Source organism: Hesperophylax consimilis, chromosome 3 (genome assembly GCF_061612785.1).
Source record: "Hesperophylax consimilis isolate HC1 chromosome 3, BYU_Hcon_1.0, whole genome shotgun sequence".
Classification (NCBI taxonomy): Eukaryota; Metazoa; Arthropoda; class Insecta; order Trichoptera; family Limnephilidae; genus Hesperophylax; species Hesperophylax consimilis.
In genome coordinates, this window is record NC_142838.1 from 12,149,032 (window position 1) to 12,167,639 (window position 18,608).

Consider the following 18,608-nt stretch of genomic DNA (forward strand, 5'->3'; position numbering starts at 1 on the left):
GCTTAATTTAATAAGTGAGTCCTGATATTATTTGGAGTAAAAAATGAAAATGAAATTTTGGTCTCCGGCGACTGTTATGTTGTTTTTTTTAATTCTTCCACAAGTCGTCACCGGCAATTCAGCCGATTAACCGTCAAATCCCTCGTATCATCCCTAGATACCCAATTCCTACCGATATTATATGTTTTTTTTTTTAAAAAAACAAAAACAAAAAACCTCAAAAAAATATCACCGTAGACCAAAATTTAATTTACATTTTTTACTCCAAATAATGTCAGGAATCAGTGTTTAAAGTAAGTCAAGAACGTTCCTTTACTCTGTATTGTATATAATATGTGATAATATTATAATCACTGTTTCATTTCGATGTATATTGTTGTGTATTTGAACTAAACCGTGTGGATAAGTTTATTATTTCAATGTTTTAATAAACCTGCTTGTCGTTTAGGGGCAAATACGAGTCCAGCGAGGGGTCGAGTGGAGAGAGCCCCCTGTCGGATTCAGAGGAGGACTTTGTTTAAACAGGTCCTTCAAACAAACCTGTCAGGGCAGATCCTTCAAAACTAAACCCGTTCTTCTAGGACATCGACTAAAACAGTATTAATATTGTACATAGAAAATTCTGTCAATTAGACATTCGTAGTGAACTAATATTTTAATGCATAATAATTTAGGAATTTATCATGTTGCTAAAGCCTCTAGAAAAAAAAGTTTTGGAAAGAATATATAACCAATAAAAAATAAATAAACCTGTTTCTAAATTGCGCTTCTCATTGAACTTTATATTCCAAATGATTATAAATTGCTTAAATAAATTTCTATTAAATCACTAGATCTGGGTTCTCATCAACTTTTAAAACTACCTAACAATTAATAAAATATACATTTAATAATAATATTGATGTCCCTTTAATGTTGATGCTCCGTGATCCCTGTCCTTCCATAATGAAATTGATGAATTCCATACTTATGTTATATTACGTGTTGTGAATGAATGTAATTGTCTATTTAATAATTTATTTTATTTTTGAGTATTTTCTTGTGATGAAATTGACTTTTTTCAATAAAGATGTGTTCACTTTATGCAATGTTTCATTTTAAACTGTACCTATCTTTAAGGATATATTACAACACAAGAGTAGGTGTGTTTCTTTCAAATAAGTTTAAAACCGATCGATATATTTGTCTATGCAGTCGGGGGAGTCACTTTGTGTATTGGAAAAAGTTCTCCTTTATTTGGCATCCAGCACAGATAACTTTTTAGATCTTAAATTCTATTATTACCACTGAATTGTAGCTGTATTTATAATACCTTCCTTTATTATCTGAATATTGTAATAAATTTTCTTCACCCCGGACATCTGTGTAAAATTGTTGCTTTCTTATCTTCATTGTACAATACAGTTCCAGACATGTGAAAGTTTACTCGTTTCACCAATAGGTGGCGGTATCATCTCGTCCGTTAAGCTGGCTCTACATTCGCGCGCGAAGTCGCGCCGTGAATTCACGCCGTGAATATACGCCGCGATCCGCGCGTGAACTGTGTCCATCCACACTCGCAAAGCTTCAGTCTTGTTCGCCGCAAACCCTTTGTCGCGGGCCAAAAACCCGACAAAAATCGGGGAATGGCGCGAAGCGCGAATGCGAAGATTGCGAAGGCGTGAACAAGATCCACACTCGTGTTTCGCGGCCATCGCGGCCGTTCGCGCCGCGAGTGTAGAGCGCGCTTTAGATTTGGTATATTATATTGATATTTTATTATTATTTGAAAGAATATAATGGTACAGATACAATCTCTAGAATACATAGATTCTCATAAAAATATGTTAACATAGGTAGGTACCTATTTAAGATCACAGCCTCAGTGGTAGGTACCTACTTAAGCCTGTATCAGACGAGGCTATTTTGTCGCTGCTACGTTACCGAGGCGAGCCATCGCTACTTTTTTTGTAGTCGCTAGTAGAGAGCCATAGCCTTACATAGCTACTAAAACTACGAGTAGGAAGTAGCGAGTGAAATGCCCTAATGACCTGATAAATGCCCTATCGAAAAATACATTAAACAACCAACTGATTCGAAAAAAATAACTTGAGAAAGCGACCAGCGATTTGAGATGTCTGACGAAGCGACAGTGGCGCTGTGTTGGAGCGAATAGGTCACGTGACCGGCAATGGAACATGTTCTAATTGAGTCTCCGCACACAAGGACGGCCAAAGGAAATTATGGCGCCAAAAATAGGTAAAAGAATTATCTTCAAACTAATTATAAATAAATTCCCTAAAACTAATATTAAAGGGTATTTGTTATAAATACCTATACAACGTTCTCTATAATCCAACCGAAAACGTCGTATGTGAGCCAGAAAATGGATTATAAGGTGAAACGAATTGGGATAAACTACATTGAGAGAGATGACGTTAGAAGATGCCGAAGGCTATCGCAACTATTTGCGAATTTCGAAAGAACAATTTGATGTTCTTCCGATAACGGTGTCCTGTCCTAAAATAGCACACCGATGCGCGTGGCTGTCCTGGCAAAACCCAAATTATCCCAAGATACCTGGCAACGGGGGATTCTTTTTCAAGTCTTGCTAATATGTACAGAGTTCCAAAAAATACGATATCATTTTTTATAAAAGGTTTGTTGCAATAGTTGATGCCCTAAAATTGGTTATGAAGGTAAAAAAAGATTTTTTTATTATTATTTTTAGACGTGCTATTTAATAATAATAACTACTAAGTGACAGTAACATATAAAATTATTAATTGAAGACACGATCACGGGTTTCCTATTTTTGTAACTTCTTTCTTCTGATCCCAAAGACAGGGATGGCTTTGGTATAGATCCATAAATTTAAACATCATATTATGATCCGACCACTTAAGGCGATGCACTACGTCGTGTAATATTTTGAATCGAGCCGCCGCCGTCAATAACACTCCTTACGTAGATGGTGATAAGGCTTAAATTCCCGCTTAACACCATCCAGCTGTTTTGATTTAGACAAGAAAAAAACATGGCAAAAAAGTTCCTTTTATTTTATTTTGTGGATGTTCAGGCATAAATATTTAAATTTTATCCGATAATTTTATAAATAAGTTAATTCGCCACATTACATATTAAAATCATAACCGAAAATGGGTTCGTAAGTAGGAAATATCGAACTTTAAAGCAGTTTTCACAGGCCTTATAAATCATTTTTTCTGGGCTTATAAAAAGTCTTATGTAAAAAATACTCGATTATTTCAAAGGCCAAGATGTATTATACTCGCGGTATTTATTTAAAGCATCTGAAACATTTCTAGGCGACCAAATGTTCAAACCAAAAACACATGATTTTGCATTACTACGTAGTTCATCGCCTTAATACATGTTTTCATTGAAGTAGTTGCCATGATGGTACTACTCATGACCACTCATGACACTCAGCTGAGGCAAAAAAATACATGATGACGTCAGTTGACGTGATAAAATATGACGTAGAAAATAGGAACACGTTTAATACGCACTTTTATTAAAAAACACTTCGTGGTGGTTAGATAATAAGTATGTATTTAAGTTTTCAGAATATGAACCAATAATCATAAAATAGTTTTTTGGTTCTTAGTTTGGGTTTAGTTAAAAAATAAATAAATGAAAAAACTAGCTTAAGAACTATTTTAAAATTACAGTAAATTTAAGAAAAGACATTAAATTATTCAGGTTTTTAACCAAATTATTACTAAAATCCATTGTTTCCTTGCGGAAACTGAAAATATTCGAGGAAGGTACGTACTTACTTAATATTGGGTAAAATACAACCGCAATTTTTCAAGTACTAGTAACACTCAATGTATCTGTCATTTTTGTCGTTATTGTCATTGTTGTCTTTCGTTGTCATTTTACAATCTACGAATGTGAGTTGCTTATTTATGCTAATAATTGTCTATCGGTATATCGTGAGTGGTTTATTTATGGGTATATCTATGCAATCTACGTTATATCCATTATAGTTTTTATTTATAATATACAATTGAAAGTAATAACGACACCTGTTTGCCAATAATTTATACCCTCAAATATTATTATGCCGAACCTCAAAGCGCTAAATAATAAATTTTTGGACGACTTTGACCCAGAAACTTCAGCCAGAGAAAAGCGCAAGACTTCTAGAAAGTTTTACAGGTTTGTTATTGTTTTTTGTTGTTGTCAGGAACATCCTCAGCGATACTTTTCCATGCATGCATTACTCTACAATCGACGGTAATTATTTACCTACGACTACCGTTTGAGAAAATATTCCGTACATGTTAGGTTAGGTTGGATTAGGTAGAATTAAATCACAAACCAGTCTATACAAACCTAGCGTAGCCCACAAACTACTTGAAAACTGGGATATAACTCTAAAGGGGACGCGAGCAGGCGTTATTAAAGGGGCAATTTTTTGTAGTAGTAAAAACGGTAGTCGTAGGTAAATATTTACCCAATCGACAAATAACTTTAAAACCGCTTTTGTTAGCGTGCCTTTCTGGACTAGAAAAACCTAAAAAAATCATTAATCTTTGTGGAATTATCTTCTACCATTCTTAACCTAATAATAATAATAATAATACTTGGATGACTTGTATAGCGCCGTTTTTGTGCAAAAACACCTGAAGGGCGCTAACCATCACGCCGTTTCTCTGAAAGGGAATCCAGAGAGGATGGACCGCCAAACTTGTATTTGCACACACTCCTTGCTTCAATCACATTCATACATCGTCTCTTGCACACTTTTCTGTTGTTCTGACTCTTGACATGGCCTTACTCACTTGATTATGCCGTCACTTCCTCAGGCATCCCTGACTTCTACCATAAACATTCACGTCATAAATTCTCCTTGCACTTTTTTCTTCATTTTATCTGCTCCACATTTTGTAAATTAAAATTCATCAATAATCTTAGAGTTGTTATATTATAATATAATAATTATGTTCAAAATAGCAACTGATATAGTTTCATATTGTGTATTATTTCTAATCAAAAAATTTCCTTGTAATTAAATCACCTGCACTCTTCTAGTATCTGGAATATTATATTCTGTTACACATTACTTTTGAAATTTCAGTGGTAAGACACAGAACCTGTATGACGATCGCGGGCGTCTTTCTGCCACGGGCGAGGATGTGTGCGACTGCCTGGACAATACGTGTCCGGGATGTCACTTCCCGTGTCCCAAGTGCCGCTCTAACAAGTGTGGACACGAGTGCCGGTGAGTTTCCTTACTATTGTTTTCAGTAGTGAAAGTCGGGTTGTTTCACAGAAATTGTATAATTCTTCAAATTTTATGTTCTGTTATTATTTCAGTTCTGTGAAGCAACTGGCTCATAATGATATAATAACAAAACTTAATAGAACTTTCACAGAAGCTGAAAATTAATGTTGTGAATTGTTCAGATTCTGTGAAACAACCTGTCCTTAGACTTAATGAATAAAACCGTTATTATTAAAGTAATGAACACTTTTATTATCACCCTTAACCCGGCGTGAATGAGATAAGAAATTGTTACACCAGCTATGAGGTGGGTAGGATATAACCGAAACTTTGATGCTGACTTTTTGATACTATAAAAATAAAAAATATATACACAATTAAGTTTTTTTTAACTTGGGATAAATAATAGTATCCATTCAACAAGATGAGCAAATAAAATACTATCTTTAAGTGTCTATATTTTCTTTGAAAATGTACAAGTTTTGGTAGTTATTTTACATTTTTCATATAAAATTCTAACAAAATTACAACTTCTTTGGTTAATCGACTTAACTAAAGTTTCTTCAAATTATAAAAATGGAAATAAAAAATATATTAAAGAATAATAATAATATACTATAAATAACTATATCTATAAAAAATATGACACAGACTACGAGGTCGGGTATGACGTACCCCAGCCACCTTTGTGCACATGTATCTCTCGCTGACGCCGGCGCAACACTAAACTCAACACTGCACCTCCCTCCCACTTATTAACATTAAAAAACTTCCCGGGTATGACATACCCGACCTCACTCATGCCGGGATAAATAGACATTTAAAATTATAACCACAAAACACCCATTATCTCATCTATGAATCTCAAAACTGCCAATTTGTTAGTTAGTGACTTTTCCACGGTGACAATAAATTTTTTAGAAAGCTTAGTCCAAACTCCAAGAGGCGTGCAACGAATGAGCTAGAGAAGCGCGGACAGGCGTCATGCAATAGTTAAATATTGATAAACGGCCAGAATATATTATTATGGTCACAATTCCTGATTTCATGCACTTTCGAATGCAAAAAAAATTATCATTGATTGCAAACTCCCTCGAATGCCAGGAGTGCTGTGTGAACAAGGTTATTATGTTGCAATATAAAGTATTTATTATAGAATTTTTTTAAATAATAATGTTAATTAGAAATAAAATTAATGGCTTTAATCCTGGGGGGAGGAAGTCATAATAGCTCTGAATTTACCAGGTTCCTCGTAATATTTTTTAGCATTTTAATGTTTTTGTTGATAGAAATGAAATGCATAATAGGGAAACCGATTTTGCTTTACACATTTAAATAAACTTTAATCTACTTATTTAAAAAAAAAAAATTTTTCAATTAAATGTATTTTGTTTTCTTTTCAGAATCAACCGTAAATGGATGTATGATAAAATAGAGATTGAAGGAAATGATTTCCACGTCAAAAATAAGAATAAGCCGTAGAAGAATCAATTGTTTTAAGGAATTAGAGATCTAGCATTATGAATATGTAATTGTTGTTTTTTTGGAATAAAATAAAATAAAAAAAATTGATTTTTACTTTGTTTTATTAGATTAAAAATGCCTTTTTAGGTACGAGGGTGGGTCAATAAGTCCTTGGAAAGGCCGACAGGTGGCGCGACTAGTACTGTAAGCGGTTTGTTTTCATGCAGCGGCACTACCGATTCAGTATGCTGCGAAGTTTCAAGCAGATTGGTCGGGTTGTTGTGTGTTTCTCGTACATTTAAAAAAAAAAAATTTGCTTGTTTACAAAAATGGAGTATAGAGCTGTTATTAAACATTTTAATATAAAAGGGTTAACAGCAAAGGAAATAAAAAATGAGTTGGATTTAGTTCACGGCACATCTGCTCCTTCACTTGCAACTATTTATAACTGGTTAAATGAATTTAAACGTGGTCGTACATCAACAAAGGATGAACCACGCTCAGGACGTCCTGTAGAGGTGACTACACCAGAAATGATCAATAAAATCCACGATATGGTGTTAAGTGACCGAAGATTAAAGTTGAGTGAGATAATTGAGGTTACAGGGATCTCAAAAGGTAGCGTCATTTCTATTTTGCATGAAAAAAATTTCTGCAAGATGGGTGCCGCGTTTGCTCACAGTCGACAATAAACGCAATAGGGTGGTGGCCTCTAAAGCCCTGTTGTCGCTCATGCAACGCAATCCGGATGAATTTTTTCGTCGCTTTGTGACTGTAGATGAAACATGGATACACCACTATACTCCCGAGACGAAAGAACAGTCAAAGCAGTGGATTGCGAAAGGCGAACCATGTCCAAAGAAGGCGAAAACCGTAAAATCAGCTGGTAAGGTTATGGCTACTGTATTTTGGGATGCACGTGGAATTATTTTCGTTGACTATTTGGAAAAGGGAAAAACAATAACAGGGGATTATTATGCATCTTTATTGGACCAGCTAAAAAACAAAATTGAAGAAAAACGGCCTCATTTAAACAGGAAAAAAATCCTCTTTCATCAGGACAATGCCCGTGTTCACACATGTTTACGATCAATGGCTAAAATTGAAGAATCGAAGTTCGAATTGGTCGACCACCCACCGTATTCGCCAGATTTAGCCCCCAGTGACTTTTTCCTTTTCCCAAACTTAAAAAAAATGGCTAAGTGGACAACGTTTTTTTTCAAATGAAGAAGTCATCGATCGGACAAATGCTTATTTTGAGGACCTTCCGAAAACTTATTTTTCTGACGGTTTAAAAAAAATTGAGAAACGTCTAACCAAGTGTATTGAGCTCCAAGGAGATTATGTTGAGAAATAAAAAAAAAAATACAAAAATACAAACTGTTTTAATGCTTTTTTCTAAGGACTTATTGACCCACCCTCGTACAAACTGAAAAGAAGTAACTGCAAGGTAATTTAAATTGTCAGGCCAACTGTCCAGAGTCAGTGGAACTATGTCCCCAATTGGAGATGGTTTGAGGCTGAAGTGAGTGGGGAGCAAAGATATTAGAAGAACGAGATGTGCTATGAGCAGTTCATACTGTGTGGAATTGTTTTGCCCAGTGTCGCCGGTTTTGTTCACCAATACTACTGCACACCTTCGCTTACGCTAAGGTATCCGCACTAATACATAGAACAGATTTCTGTGCGTACACGTCCCGATAGTATTCAAAGTACCCTAATTAGGTAGTACTCCGCCTACGGTCCGGCGGCCAACATAGCATATCTCGTTCTTCTAATATCTTTGGTGGGGAGGGAAAAGAGATGTGAGAGGAGCTGGATTCATATTTTTATGGCACTACCTGTGTAAGATTGTCGGCTATGTGAACCATTGCTATCTATCGGACACAATGTAAAATCTGCGAAATTTGAGCTTTACAAATTTGTTTCCTTTTTACGCCTTCTTTCGTATTACAACTCATCGTTAATTTTGTTTTAAAAACCAATGTTTATGAAGGTACCTAGTTACGAGTACCTACACCTCTGCACGGGGTATATTTATGATAGTGATGCACAACTTTTTCAGCAGAGGGGCAGCTTTGCCTATTTTTCAAACAGGCCGCATCCTACAAGCGGAATTTTTTTTGTTTTCGTTGAAGGGGAGGGGGATGACAGCGAAATTCAAAATTTAAGGCTTCTGTTGATTTTTTGAATTTCGTGTTATGCAAACCAGTTCTTCAAATTTGATTCCATTTAGGAAATGCAGCGTAAATTAACCAAAATTCTATAAAAATGTTCTCAGCCAGGGTTTTCATGAATTACCGCAAGCATTTAGATTTTCCTGTATAGCCAAGTGGGCCGTATGATATTTACATGCAGGCCACACGAACGGGGCCGCGGGTTGTGCAGCACTGGTTTGTGACAAGTAAAATTTTACAGCATAAAACCAAAACAATTACGCAAGCTAGTTATTTATGACAAGTGCGATTTTACAGTACGCACAAGGTAGTGATAATCAGAGATGTGCTTTATTTCAAATAAATCCATTTCAAATGGAAATGCAAAATGGGTATTTTGCATTTTAAATGCTTTTCTCAATGCATTTTCCATTTTAAATGCTTTTTTGCAACATTCTTCCTACTATCTCCACTCATCTTTTTTTCATAAGCGCCAAATATCAGTCGGTCCTCAACCTCGCTATGAGAGATAATTTACATTTGTCAATTGAGTGATACCATTACAAAAAATACTGATTCAAATACTGAACATGGCCATGACACTGTAATATTAAATGTTAGATAGCAGTTTCTATGTTTTTACGTTGGCAACATTAGTCCCGCGCAAATTTTTTGTGGTTTCATAATCTGTAGTTGTGGTGTTTTTGGATTTACCCTGTTACGTAATACAGTCTCCCTATTAAATTAAATAAGGCGTAGTTACCCCAACTTCCCCTCACAGCTAGTTGCGGCGTATTCAACACACGCGGCCAGATGGTCAAAATACGTGATCGGCACGGACCACCCAGGCTGCTAGAGTCAACACGGGCCGGCCCTAAGCGCGCTTCGCCAGTGCAGAACCGACCTTGGTCTAAACAACACTGTCGCTCGCGAAGGCGAAAAACTACTCGCGAACATGACTTGCATAATTACGCGATAACAAACGCGATCTCGTTCCAGTTTTCTAACTAGATGCATTTCGCTATCAATTACCAATCATGATTATTATCTCGGCTCAAACTAAACTCAATGGAGTCCCGTTCCCGTGTAAAATCTCGAGTGCATATCACCACATCAACAGTACCGCTGCTTTTGAGCGCGGGAAACCTGAGTCAACATGATGTACCGCATCTCAAGGCGAATCGTAAGCTTTCAACCTATCCCCTTTCTTGTGTTCAATTCTTGTAACTTCATGTAGAATCCACGCTTCATCCGGTCGTCGTCAATTTAGAGGAGAGAGTAGAAAGATCTATGTCACCCCTGTATTTCTCGAGATGATTAATATACCTTGTGCCTTTCTACCCATTGTATTATTATTGTGTGTTAACCTTTTCCAACCTCCTAACCGATGGACGAGCTAATGATTAAAGGAACTGCCTACCCCTGATAGTACACGAGTCTCATCTGCCTACCTTTTTACTGAGCTTAGCCAACTAATTACCTGGTTCGATTCCGGTTTAACCAACACTTAGCAACCCTCATGTAATATGTTTGTTCTACATTGATGTCCATTATTAACCCTCCGTCGGGAGCAGCCGGCCTCAGAGGCCAACAAAAGACATTTTTTCCCTCTCCAATTCTCAAAGGCGGCCCCCCGCCCCTTCCCTCATTTTACTCGCCTAACTTTAGGAACTTTACATGGCGCCCGTCTTCAGTCAGTCGTCGGTCTTTACGCAGCTCACTTACACCTTACACTCAGCTTCACAGGCCGCCTGCGCCCGATTGCATCACAATTTTGAAGGTGACCTTTTTCAGGATATTTTTATTTTTATTTTTTATTATTATTATTTTTTTTTTTTTTTTTTTTTTTTTTTTAATAAATTTAATTTAGATTAAATTTGATAATATTATTATTAAGTTCTGCAAGTGTTTTAGTTTTTTATTATTGTGACAGCTGTTTCGGCAATAATAAACATACCTTTGAAATATTTAGAAAACCAACTTTTACAGATACAACAATAAATTCAAATTCAAATCATCCTTGGTCTCATAAATTATCAGCGTACCATTCAATGGTACATAGACTCATTAACATTCCCTTAGACAATAAAGCTTATGTAAAAGAAAAGGAAACGATAAAAACGATCGCGATTAATAACGGCTATGAGGCAAATAACATTGAAAAAATAATAAAAAATAAGAAATATAAAAATAAAATCAATTTAATATATCCGGTAAATAACAAAAATATAGAAAAATTTGCATGTCTCGAATTCCTCGGCCCAATATCTGAAAAAATTGCAAAAGAAATTAAAAAATGTGGTTTAAATATAGCTTTTCGAACAAACAATAATTTAGGAACAAGCCTTAAAAACTCTAAAAGTAAAATCCCTATACTCAATAACATTGGCATATATGAATTAAAATGTGACCACGCCGATTGTAACGCCACTTACATCGGACAAACGGGGAGGGCATTCTCAACTAGATTCCAAGAACATATACGATGTTATAATAATAAAAACACATCCTCAAAATTCGCAGAACATCTCTTGGTGAATAATCATACCCCACTTAACAACAAGGGTCCTAAACCATTGCATATAGAAAAAAAGGGCATTAGATTAAATTTACTTGAACAATTAGAAATCAATAAACGAACGAATGACCCAAATTTAACACTAATTAATAAAGTACGGAAAATAATTTACTCACCACTTCTTAGTATTTTCACAAAACCCAAGCAGTATAATGCACCCAAATAATTCATAGCAATAAAGTCATTAGTAAATAATTAAGAACCTATTACCATTTACTGAGGGGAAAACATAGATTGGTTTAACCAACAATAGATCATGTCATCGGTGTAACCAGTAATAAATCAATGTATGCACCTTCAAAATTTACATTTGAAATAGTATAAAAATAGTATATAAACGTCGTCTCAATGTGGACTAACCACAGTTTGAAAATGGCCTTGTAAGCCGAAACAGCTGTCACAATAATAAAAAACTAAAACACTTGCAGAACTTAATAATAATATTATCAAATTTAATCTAAATTAAATTTATAAAAAAATTAAATGGAGTTCTACGAATTAAACACAAAAACAATAAATAAAATATATTTTTATTTGCTGTTTTTTTTATTTTTATTTAAGTACATAAAACAGGCATGGTGCCCAAGAATCAGTTGTTCATTATACTCAATTATGCCTGTTCTGTATGAAGTTTATCAGTATCTTGAGAAATAAGTTCTGTATTGGACCCTGACCTTTCAGGCAGAGTGCGCCCGATTGAATTATAATTTCAGTTTTAGGCAATTTATATACATATGTTTCTGCCGAAATTTCTAGAAAAGATGATCTCTCTCAACGCAATGATGCTGATGATATAGTGACGTTTCTTCTCGATGATGATGCTTCTGAAGATCCAGCTTTTGTTGAAGATTTAGGCGATGAGAGCGACATCGGACAACTAGCTCGGCGAAGTCTGAATACAAGTGGAAAGCCGATTCAGTTGCAAACTCGCTTCCAATAAAACACATCCCCTACAACACCTCAAAAAAGGCAAAAGTGTGGAATATGCGTGTTTGAATCAGGATTTAGGAGGATGACGAATTACGAATGTTTAGGTTGTCATCAACTGATCTGTTTACTCCACGTAAACGCGCTGTGCCAAACTTGTTTTTCGGCTGCTGATTTGGGAATCTCATCGTCCATATCTGGCTACGGCTGCAGTCATTAGAGACTACCACCTACCTTACCTTTAAATTTTTATTACTCTAAAACTTTTATTACTTTTATGGAGCTCGGTTTGACCAATTATTTTGATCACTGTTATTGGAAAATTGTTTATTTTAGTTTATGGTTGGTCAGTGGCGGTTTTCTCTAAAGTGCGTTTGTGCGGCGAACCCCCATTAAAAAGATGAGAAAATAAAACAAACTTGTTTTATAATAATATAAGCACATTATAGATAGCACGCATAGACATAGCATTAAAATTTCGCCTTCAAAACCCGCGCCACCGAAAAATACGATACATATTCCAAGTTTGTGCGAGTTGAAATCCGCGCCAAACTCTTCATACAAAAGAATTTTAGCCGGTACAGACCCTATGACGGTGACATATACAAAATTTGGTCTTTCTTTGCAAAATTAAGGCAAATTGTGTGCGTCGAACACGCGTTGTGATATCACGTGACCTCCGAACATTGACGAATGTAACCGAAGAAACCCGAGCACTTCGCGGACTGACTGGCCGACGTTTGACCTTTGAACCATGGGGAAGTAAGTGTTATTTTTTATGTAATTGTAAAAAGCATTCACTTTGTGGCTCATCATAATTTATAATAAAAACACATAAATTTGTTTTTGACCACGATAGTTTTATTTTCACTCTACCGGTTTCGGAAGATCCCTTCCTTCGTCAGGAGAATATTTAAAACTAATCTACTAACTATCGTGGTCAAAAACAAATTTATGTGTTTTTGTTATTTTTTATGTTATATTATGGTATTTAACTTTGTAGTCATTTTTGTACATATTTTTGTTTTCTTGTTTCTGCATTTCTCCAACCGTTTGCTTATGGCATTTGTAAATCTACTACCTATTGAAGTAGACCGATTTTATTTCTGTTTTCGTATTATTTTTTAGATAAGTCGTTATATTCCTTAATTATATTTGCGAAAGTTTCGGCAAACGCCCCATTGTCGTCGCTAGTTATGCAATTTTGTGTTTTGTCTTCTCCAGTTCAGTTCCCCATCTCCACTATCTCCAGTATTCTTTCGGATTTCAAATTGAAAGCGTTTGCGTATATATTTATTTATGCGTTTGCGTTTATTGATTGTCGCGAATATTTTGTCATAATTTTTTTATACAATGGCGGAATACAGTGTTGTCTATATAAAAAAATAACGCCAATACTTATGAAAAAAGGTTGGAAATTAAAAATAAAGGGCCTCCGCGTCCTGACCTCTCATTAAATCAGGTTTGTGCCGCGAAAACCGAGAAATTCACTCGAGTTTTTAAACGTGAGTGGTACGCGAGGTGTACTTGGTTATGTGGTTGCGAGGAAACCAATCGGTTATTTTGCTTCCCCTATTTAGTTTTTGGAGGCGACCCATCGTGGTGTAAAATTGGAGTAAACGATCTTTCCTTTATTAATAATTATAAATATAATTTAATTCCTTTAAAACTTTTCTCATTATCTAATAATTGTGTCTAGTGTAAAGTGATTTAAAAACAATAATATGTAGGTACCCCTCCCACTAACTTTATTTAAGTTGTGTGACTGCTGCCGTATTCGACTATTTGACGAAGGACAACAGTAAGTAAATTTTAATTAGATATGTTTATCTTCTCTTGAATTACTGAACCCCCTGTTAAAAAGACCACGAACCGCCACTGTGGTTGGTAATGTTTAATAAACTGGTTATTTTGTGTTATATTTGGTTTAATTCCTTTCTATAGATCCTAGTAAAGACTACCCGACAAGTATTTTATATTAGAATTAATATAGTGGAAGGTGGGGGCTAAAAATATATTGATGGCCTCTCAGGCCAAGTGCGCCCGATTTCGGTTCGCCCATAGGTGTGTCTGACGGAGGGTTAAATGACAAAATTGTTTAAAAATTCTATAATTATTTTAATTGTTTGATCTGAGAAACCATTTTGCATTTTCAATGCATTTTGAAAATAGGTATTTTGCATTTTGCATTTGAAATGCTTTTCTAAAAACCATTTTGCATTTTGCATTTTCAAATGGAAAAATTTTGACCCATTTCCATTTTGCATTTCAAATGGTTTTGGGTACCCATTTTGCACATCTCTGGTGATAATAAGGTAGACAACTTAGTGATATTTTTCTTGGAAACCTTGAACCAGGTGATGATAGTTATAATGCGTCGATTGTTTTGAAGAGGAAATTGAGAAATATGAAAGCGAAATCTTTAAAACAAACATTGATAATAAATTTGAGTAATGGAAGTGTATTTTTCTAATTATAAATTTTCTCACTCGTATTTTGAAAACATGCTGTACTTTTGCTATTAGAGGGAAATATACAGAAATTATGAAATACGTCCCTGGGAATGACTTCCATGTAGATTTGAATGGAATTTTTTGATTCTAGCCCATTTAGCATTTGTTTTATGTGAATACTGCACAAGAGTCTCAACTGCTTCTATCCGTCTGGAGCCAGTGAGACTATGGCATCCCCAATTGGGGTATGTTGTGAGGCTGAAGGTAGTGGGGAGAGTAAGGAGATGGGAAAGTACTTGTCTATTAGAATGTAAGGAGATGGAAAGAGGAGTACCTGGCTAATCAGATCTGGTCACCAAACATGGCTAAAGCCATTTCAAGCAACGTTTCAATTCTGAATGGGGTGTTACACCAGGGCGATGATAGTATCTTCCACTCTGGAGTACGCGCTCTGTATCTCTTTCACTTGCTCCACAATGTATATCTTAATGATGATGAAACACAGTGCTGTATTTAAAATATAACCTCTCAGTTGTTATTTTTTTTGTTTTTACATTAGCTCCACACAGGAGACCCTGAGCAAAAAATAATCCCTCAGGGCCTATGTCATATTTGGGGATGCTGTTCGGTGGGTATTTTTAGGGAAAGGAATGAGAGAAAGTTCTGGTAAGTACGACGAGTGGGTAGGAATCCGGGGTTCACAATGAAAGGCGATGGGTCGAGAGAGAGGTCTAAAGGTCTCCCTCAACTGGTCTCTCCTGATCTGACCCTCCATGCAGTAGGTCGCCAAGACCTAGACACACCTCGCCCCATGAACCCGGGCACCCCTACTAAGTCACCAAACGTATCAAACCACTTGGGGTAACCTATGGCGGGTATGTTGGTCAATAAACAATTCGACCTTCTGACAGAATATGCCAGAGGCCTGAGGAGTTAAGGCCCGATTCGCCAGACTTTTAGATCATCAAACACGTCCACGTTGCATTTCTTGAGTTCTTTATTCTATGGCGGCAACCAATAATGACAAAGTGGCTATGCTAAAATATAAAGTTCTTTATTCATATTAAATTCAAAATACAATATTCTTTACATAGTTGGTTATTTATAAGTAACATCAAACTAAATATTGCACATTTTAGGATGTGTTGTTTCACTGAATTTGAACAATTCGTCAAATTTCAAAGTTAATATTCAAATTCTGTTACTATCCAAGTACTGTGAATCAACCGGCTCATAATGAAATAATAACAGAATGTAAATGGAACTTTCACAAAACTTGAATTATAACTTCAAATTCTGTGAAACAACCCTTCCTTAGTGAACCAAGCAAGTGCTACCTTTTTTTCCGTGATTCAAAATAATATTACGTAAGTATGTATTTGTTTTTACATTTTGTTTTACAAACTTAAACAGGAATTTATTAAATTCAATACACACTGAAAAAATTATTATTCTGCATATTTGATAGCTGATTTAGTTAGTGGTATCAAAAGTAGTTTTATGAACCAATATTCATAATGTTGTATTTTCTCTCAAATTATAACGAAATGTTAGTTAAATTTAATAACAAAGTAAATGTTAAAATTGACAGTGTAAGCTTTTATTTTTTAGATTTTAAATTATGTAAGTTGAACCTATGTTGTTAAATACTAAATAATACATTGACCCAAGACAAGGGACATTATTTAGGAACTATGTATTATATTCTGATAATTTATATAAATATATAGTGCTATTATTTTATAATATTTTAGCGGCTGGTTTTTGAAGGATCCCTTATTTTTATCACTATTCTTACAAATACTTATGGTGGAAATATTTTTTTTACTTTTTAGTTAATAACTAAGGTAAAAGAATGGCGAAGGTATTGTACACAAAACTTGAGATAGAGCTGTTGCATGGTTTAAAAATCTGGCAACAGTGTAATACGTGCATTCAAACAGATATGTTGAGAAACCTTATCAACTGAATTATAACATTTGCCAGTAAAGTAACACGTTACAACTAACTACGAGAATGAGTACGAGACGAACGTTCGCCACTAGCACCGCATTACCCACTAGATTTTTTCACAAATATCTTTAACCCTTTCGGACCTTGTGTACATTTGAAAATATATAGATTTCAGAATTTTTTCCTCGCTATCTAGAGTATTCCAAAGCTAATAAAAATTGACAGATTTCGTTTTCCAATTGCTGGTGTAACTGACTTTGCACTCTATCTTTTTTGTTGGATTTCAGCTACTGGTTCAGGCGGTAGCCATTTTTATATTTTGAAATGTAATTTTTGTGCGTAATCTCAACCAATTTTTTTTAAATGTAGGTTTCGAAGGTATTATTATTACATATAAACAACGCTGAATTTTTACGTTGTTTATTAAAATTTTATAAAATGTTATATTTTTGGTAAACAGTGTACAATTTGTCATTTTATGTGAAACACGCCCTCTGAGACCTAAAATTTTCTTTGAAATAAAAGTAACAATAACTTCTATACCTAAGGAAAAAAAAATTAGCACTAAAAAGTTAAAAATAATTCCACTAATAATTGTTATCATGCATCAAATATGTTCTAACACTGCAAGTTTTAATTCAGGTCTGAAAGGGTTAATTGTAGCAAAACAAGATATAACAATAAAAAATGGAGTGGTGTCAAACCAAGCAATTTAAACGAGCGTTTGTGGTAACCTAACAAAGGGTTATAATGTAACAAACTCGCATGATAAGTTACAAGTCTGAATCAGCGTAATAAAAGAAAATAATATGATATTGACAGTTTTAGTAAACGAAAATTCATATATGTACTATATTATTATGTACGTGTATTAATGTTGGTGTGTTCAATATTATTGGTCTTTCACATGAAGACATGGTCTGCAATTTGTTTAATTGCATTGTTGCCAGGTCTCAACAGCTGCTTCACTCTTGTAAGTATACAATACCATGACCAAAACGATGAAAAGTATGTAAGTGGGTAAGGATGTTTGAGGGTAATGGTGAGATATATTAACCTTTTTTTCCGCTGACCGCATCATAATATGATGTATACAAATAATCCGTGTCTACAGCGCTTTTTTGTTTGTTTTTTTCTAAAAAAATGTATGTCAAATAATGTCACGCACAGCGTTTTTCTATGTAAAACAGGAGTGCGATAAGTTTAAAAAAAAAAAATTCAATTCTTAACGATAGAAAGAGACACTTTGCTCGGTTCTGACGAACGTTACTCACAAGTGCTCAGTTATTCTTAATAAAACATCACTTTTACAATAAAAGCACTCCACACAGCAGTCAACCTATAATATAAATAAATCATAATATCTGCTTACTTCAATATATTAGTCAACCTAAATCGTACCAAACTCAAAAATAAATCACATTTTTACAATAATTTATAGTCCGAGAATGTTTTGTGGTAAAATTAAAAACACCATGCCAATTTTACAATGGATCTGCAAAATGCACATTATGAAATAGACAAAACAATGTTTATTTTAGCGATTAATAAAATACATGTCTTCTTCCTTTGCTTATTATATTTAGTTTACATTTTAGAAGACTATTGTCAAAAAAGACACATTTTTGGTATCACGATCCTTCCTTTTTTTATATTATGTGATGTCAAACAACACAAAATAAAGAAAATAATATTATGTACACAATTAACTTCAAAGGATATTACCAACATTATGTTGACTATACACAGGATGAGACAAATAGAACACTACTACAAAATGACAGGATTCAATACATTATACATACCTAATATTGTTTTTAAAAATACATAATAATATATCAAAT

At 34.6% G+C, this 18,608-nt stretch overlaps 2 protein-coding genes across 4 annotated transcripts in view; both read left to right on the forward strand.

The window, feature by feature from the left end:
* LOC149424948 (cytosolic carboxypeptidase 1-like) overlaps nucleotides 1–1,020 on the forward strand; it is a 190,984-nt gene extending 189,964 nt beyond the window's left edge. For all 3 annotated transcript variants that reach the window (XR_016304993.1, XM_089648199.1, XM_089648213.1), the window contains one exon: nucleotides 449–1,020. Coding sequence is in view for 2 of the 3 variants with exons in the window: in XM_089648199.1 (XP_089504325.1) it covers nucleotides 449–521 (73 nt within the window). In the remaining variant the exon portion in view is untranslated. The remainder of the gene's footprint in view (nucleotides 1–448) is intronic.
* A 2,824-nt stretch (nucleotides 1,021–3,844) lies between these two features.
* On the forward strand, nucleotides 3,845–6,789 carry LOC149424950 (ARL14 effector protein-like). The gene is made up of 3 exons (XM_089650870.1): nucleotides 3,845–4,164; nucleotides 5,087–5,230; nucleotides 6,637–6,789. Exons 1-3 carry the CDS (start codon nucleotides 4,067–4,069, stop codon nucleotides 6,713–6,715), a joined length of 321 nt encoding a protein of 106 aa, XP_089506996.1. The 5' UTR covers nucleotides 3,845–4,066; the 3' UTR covers nucleotides 6,716–6,789.
* The last annotated feature ends 11,819 nt before the right edge of the window (nucleotides 6,790–18,608 follow it).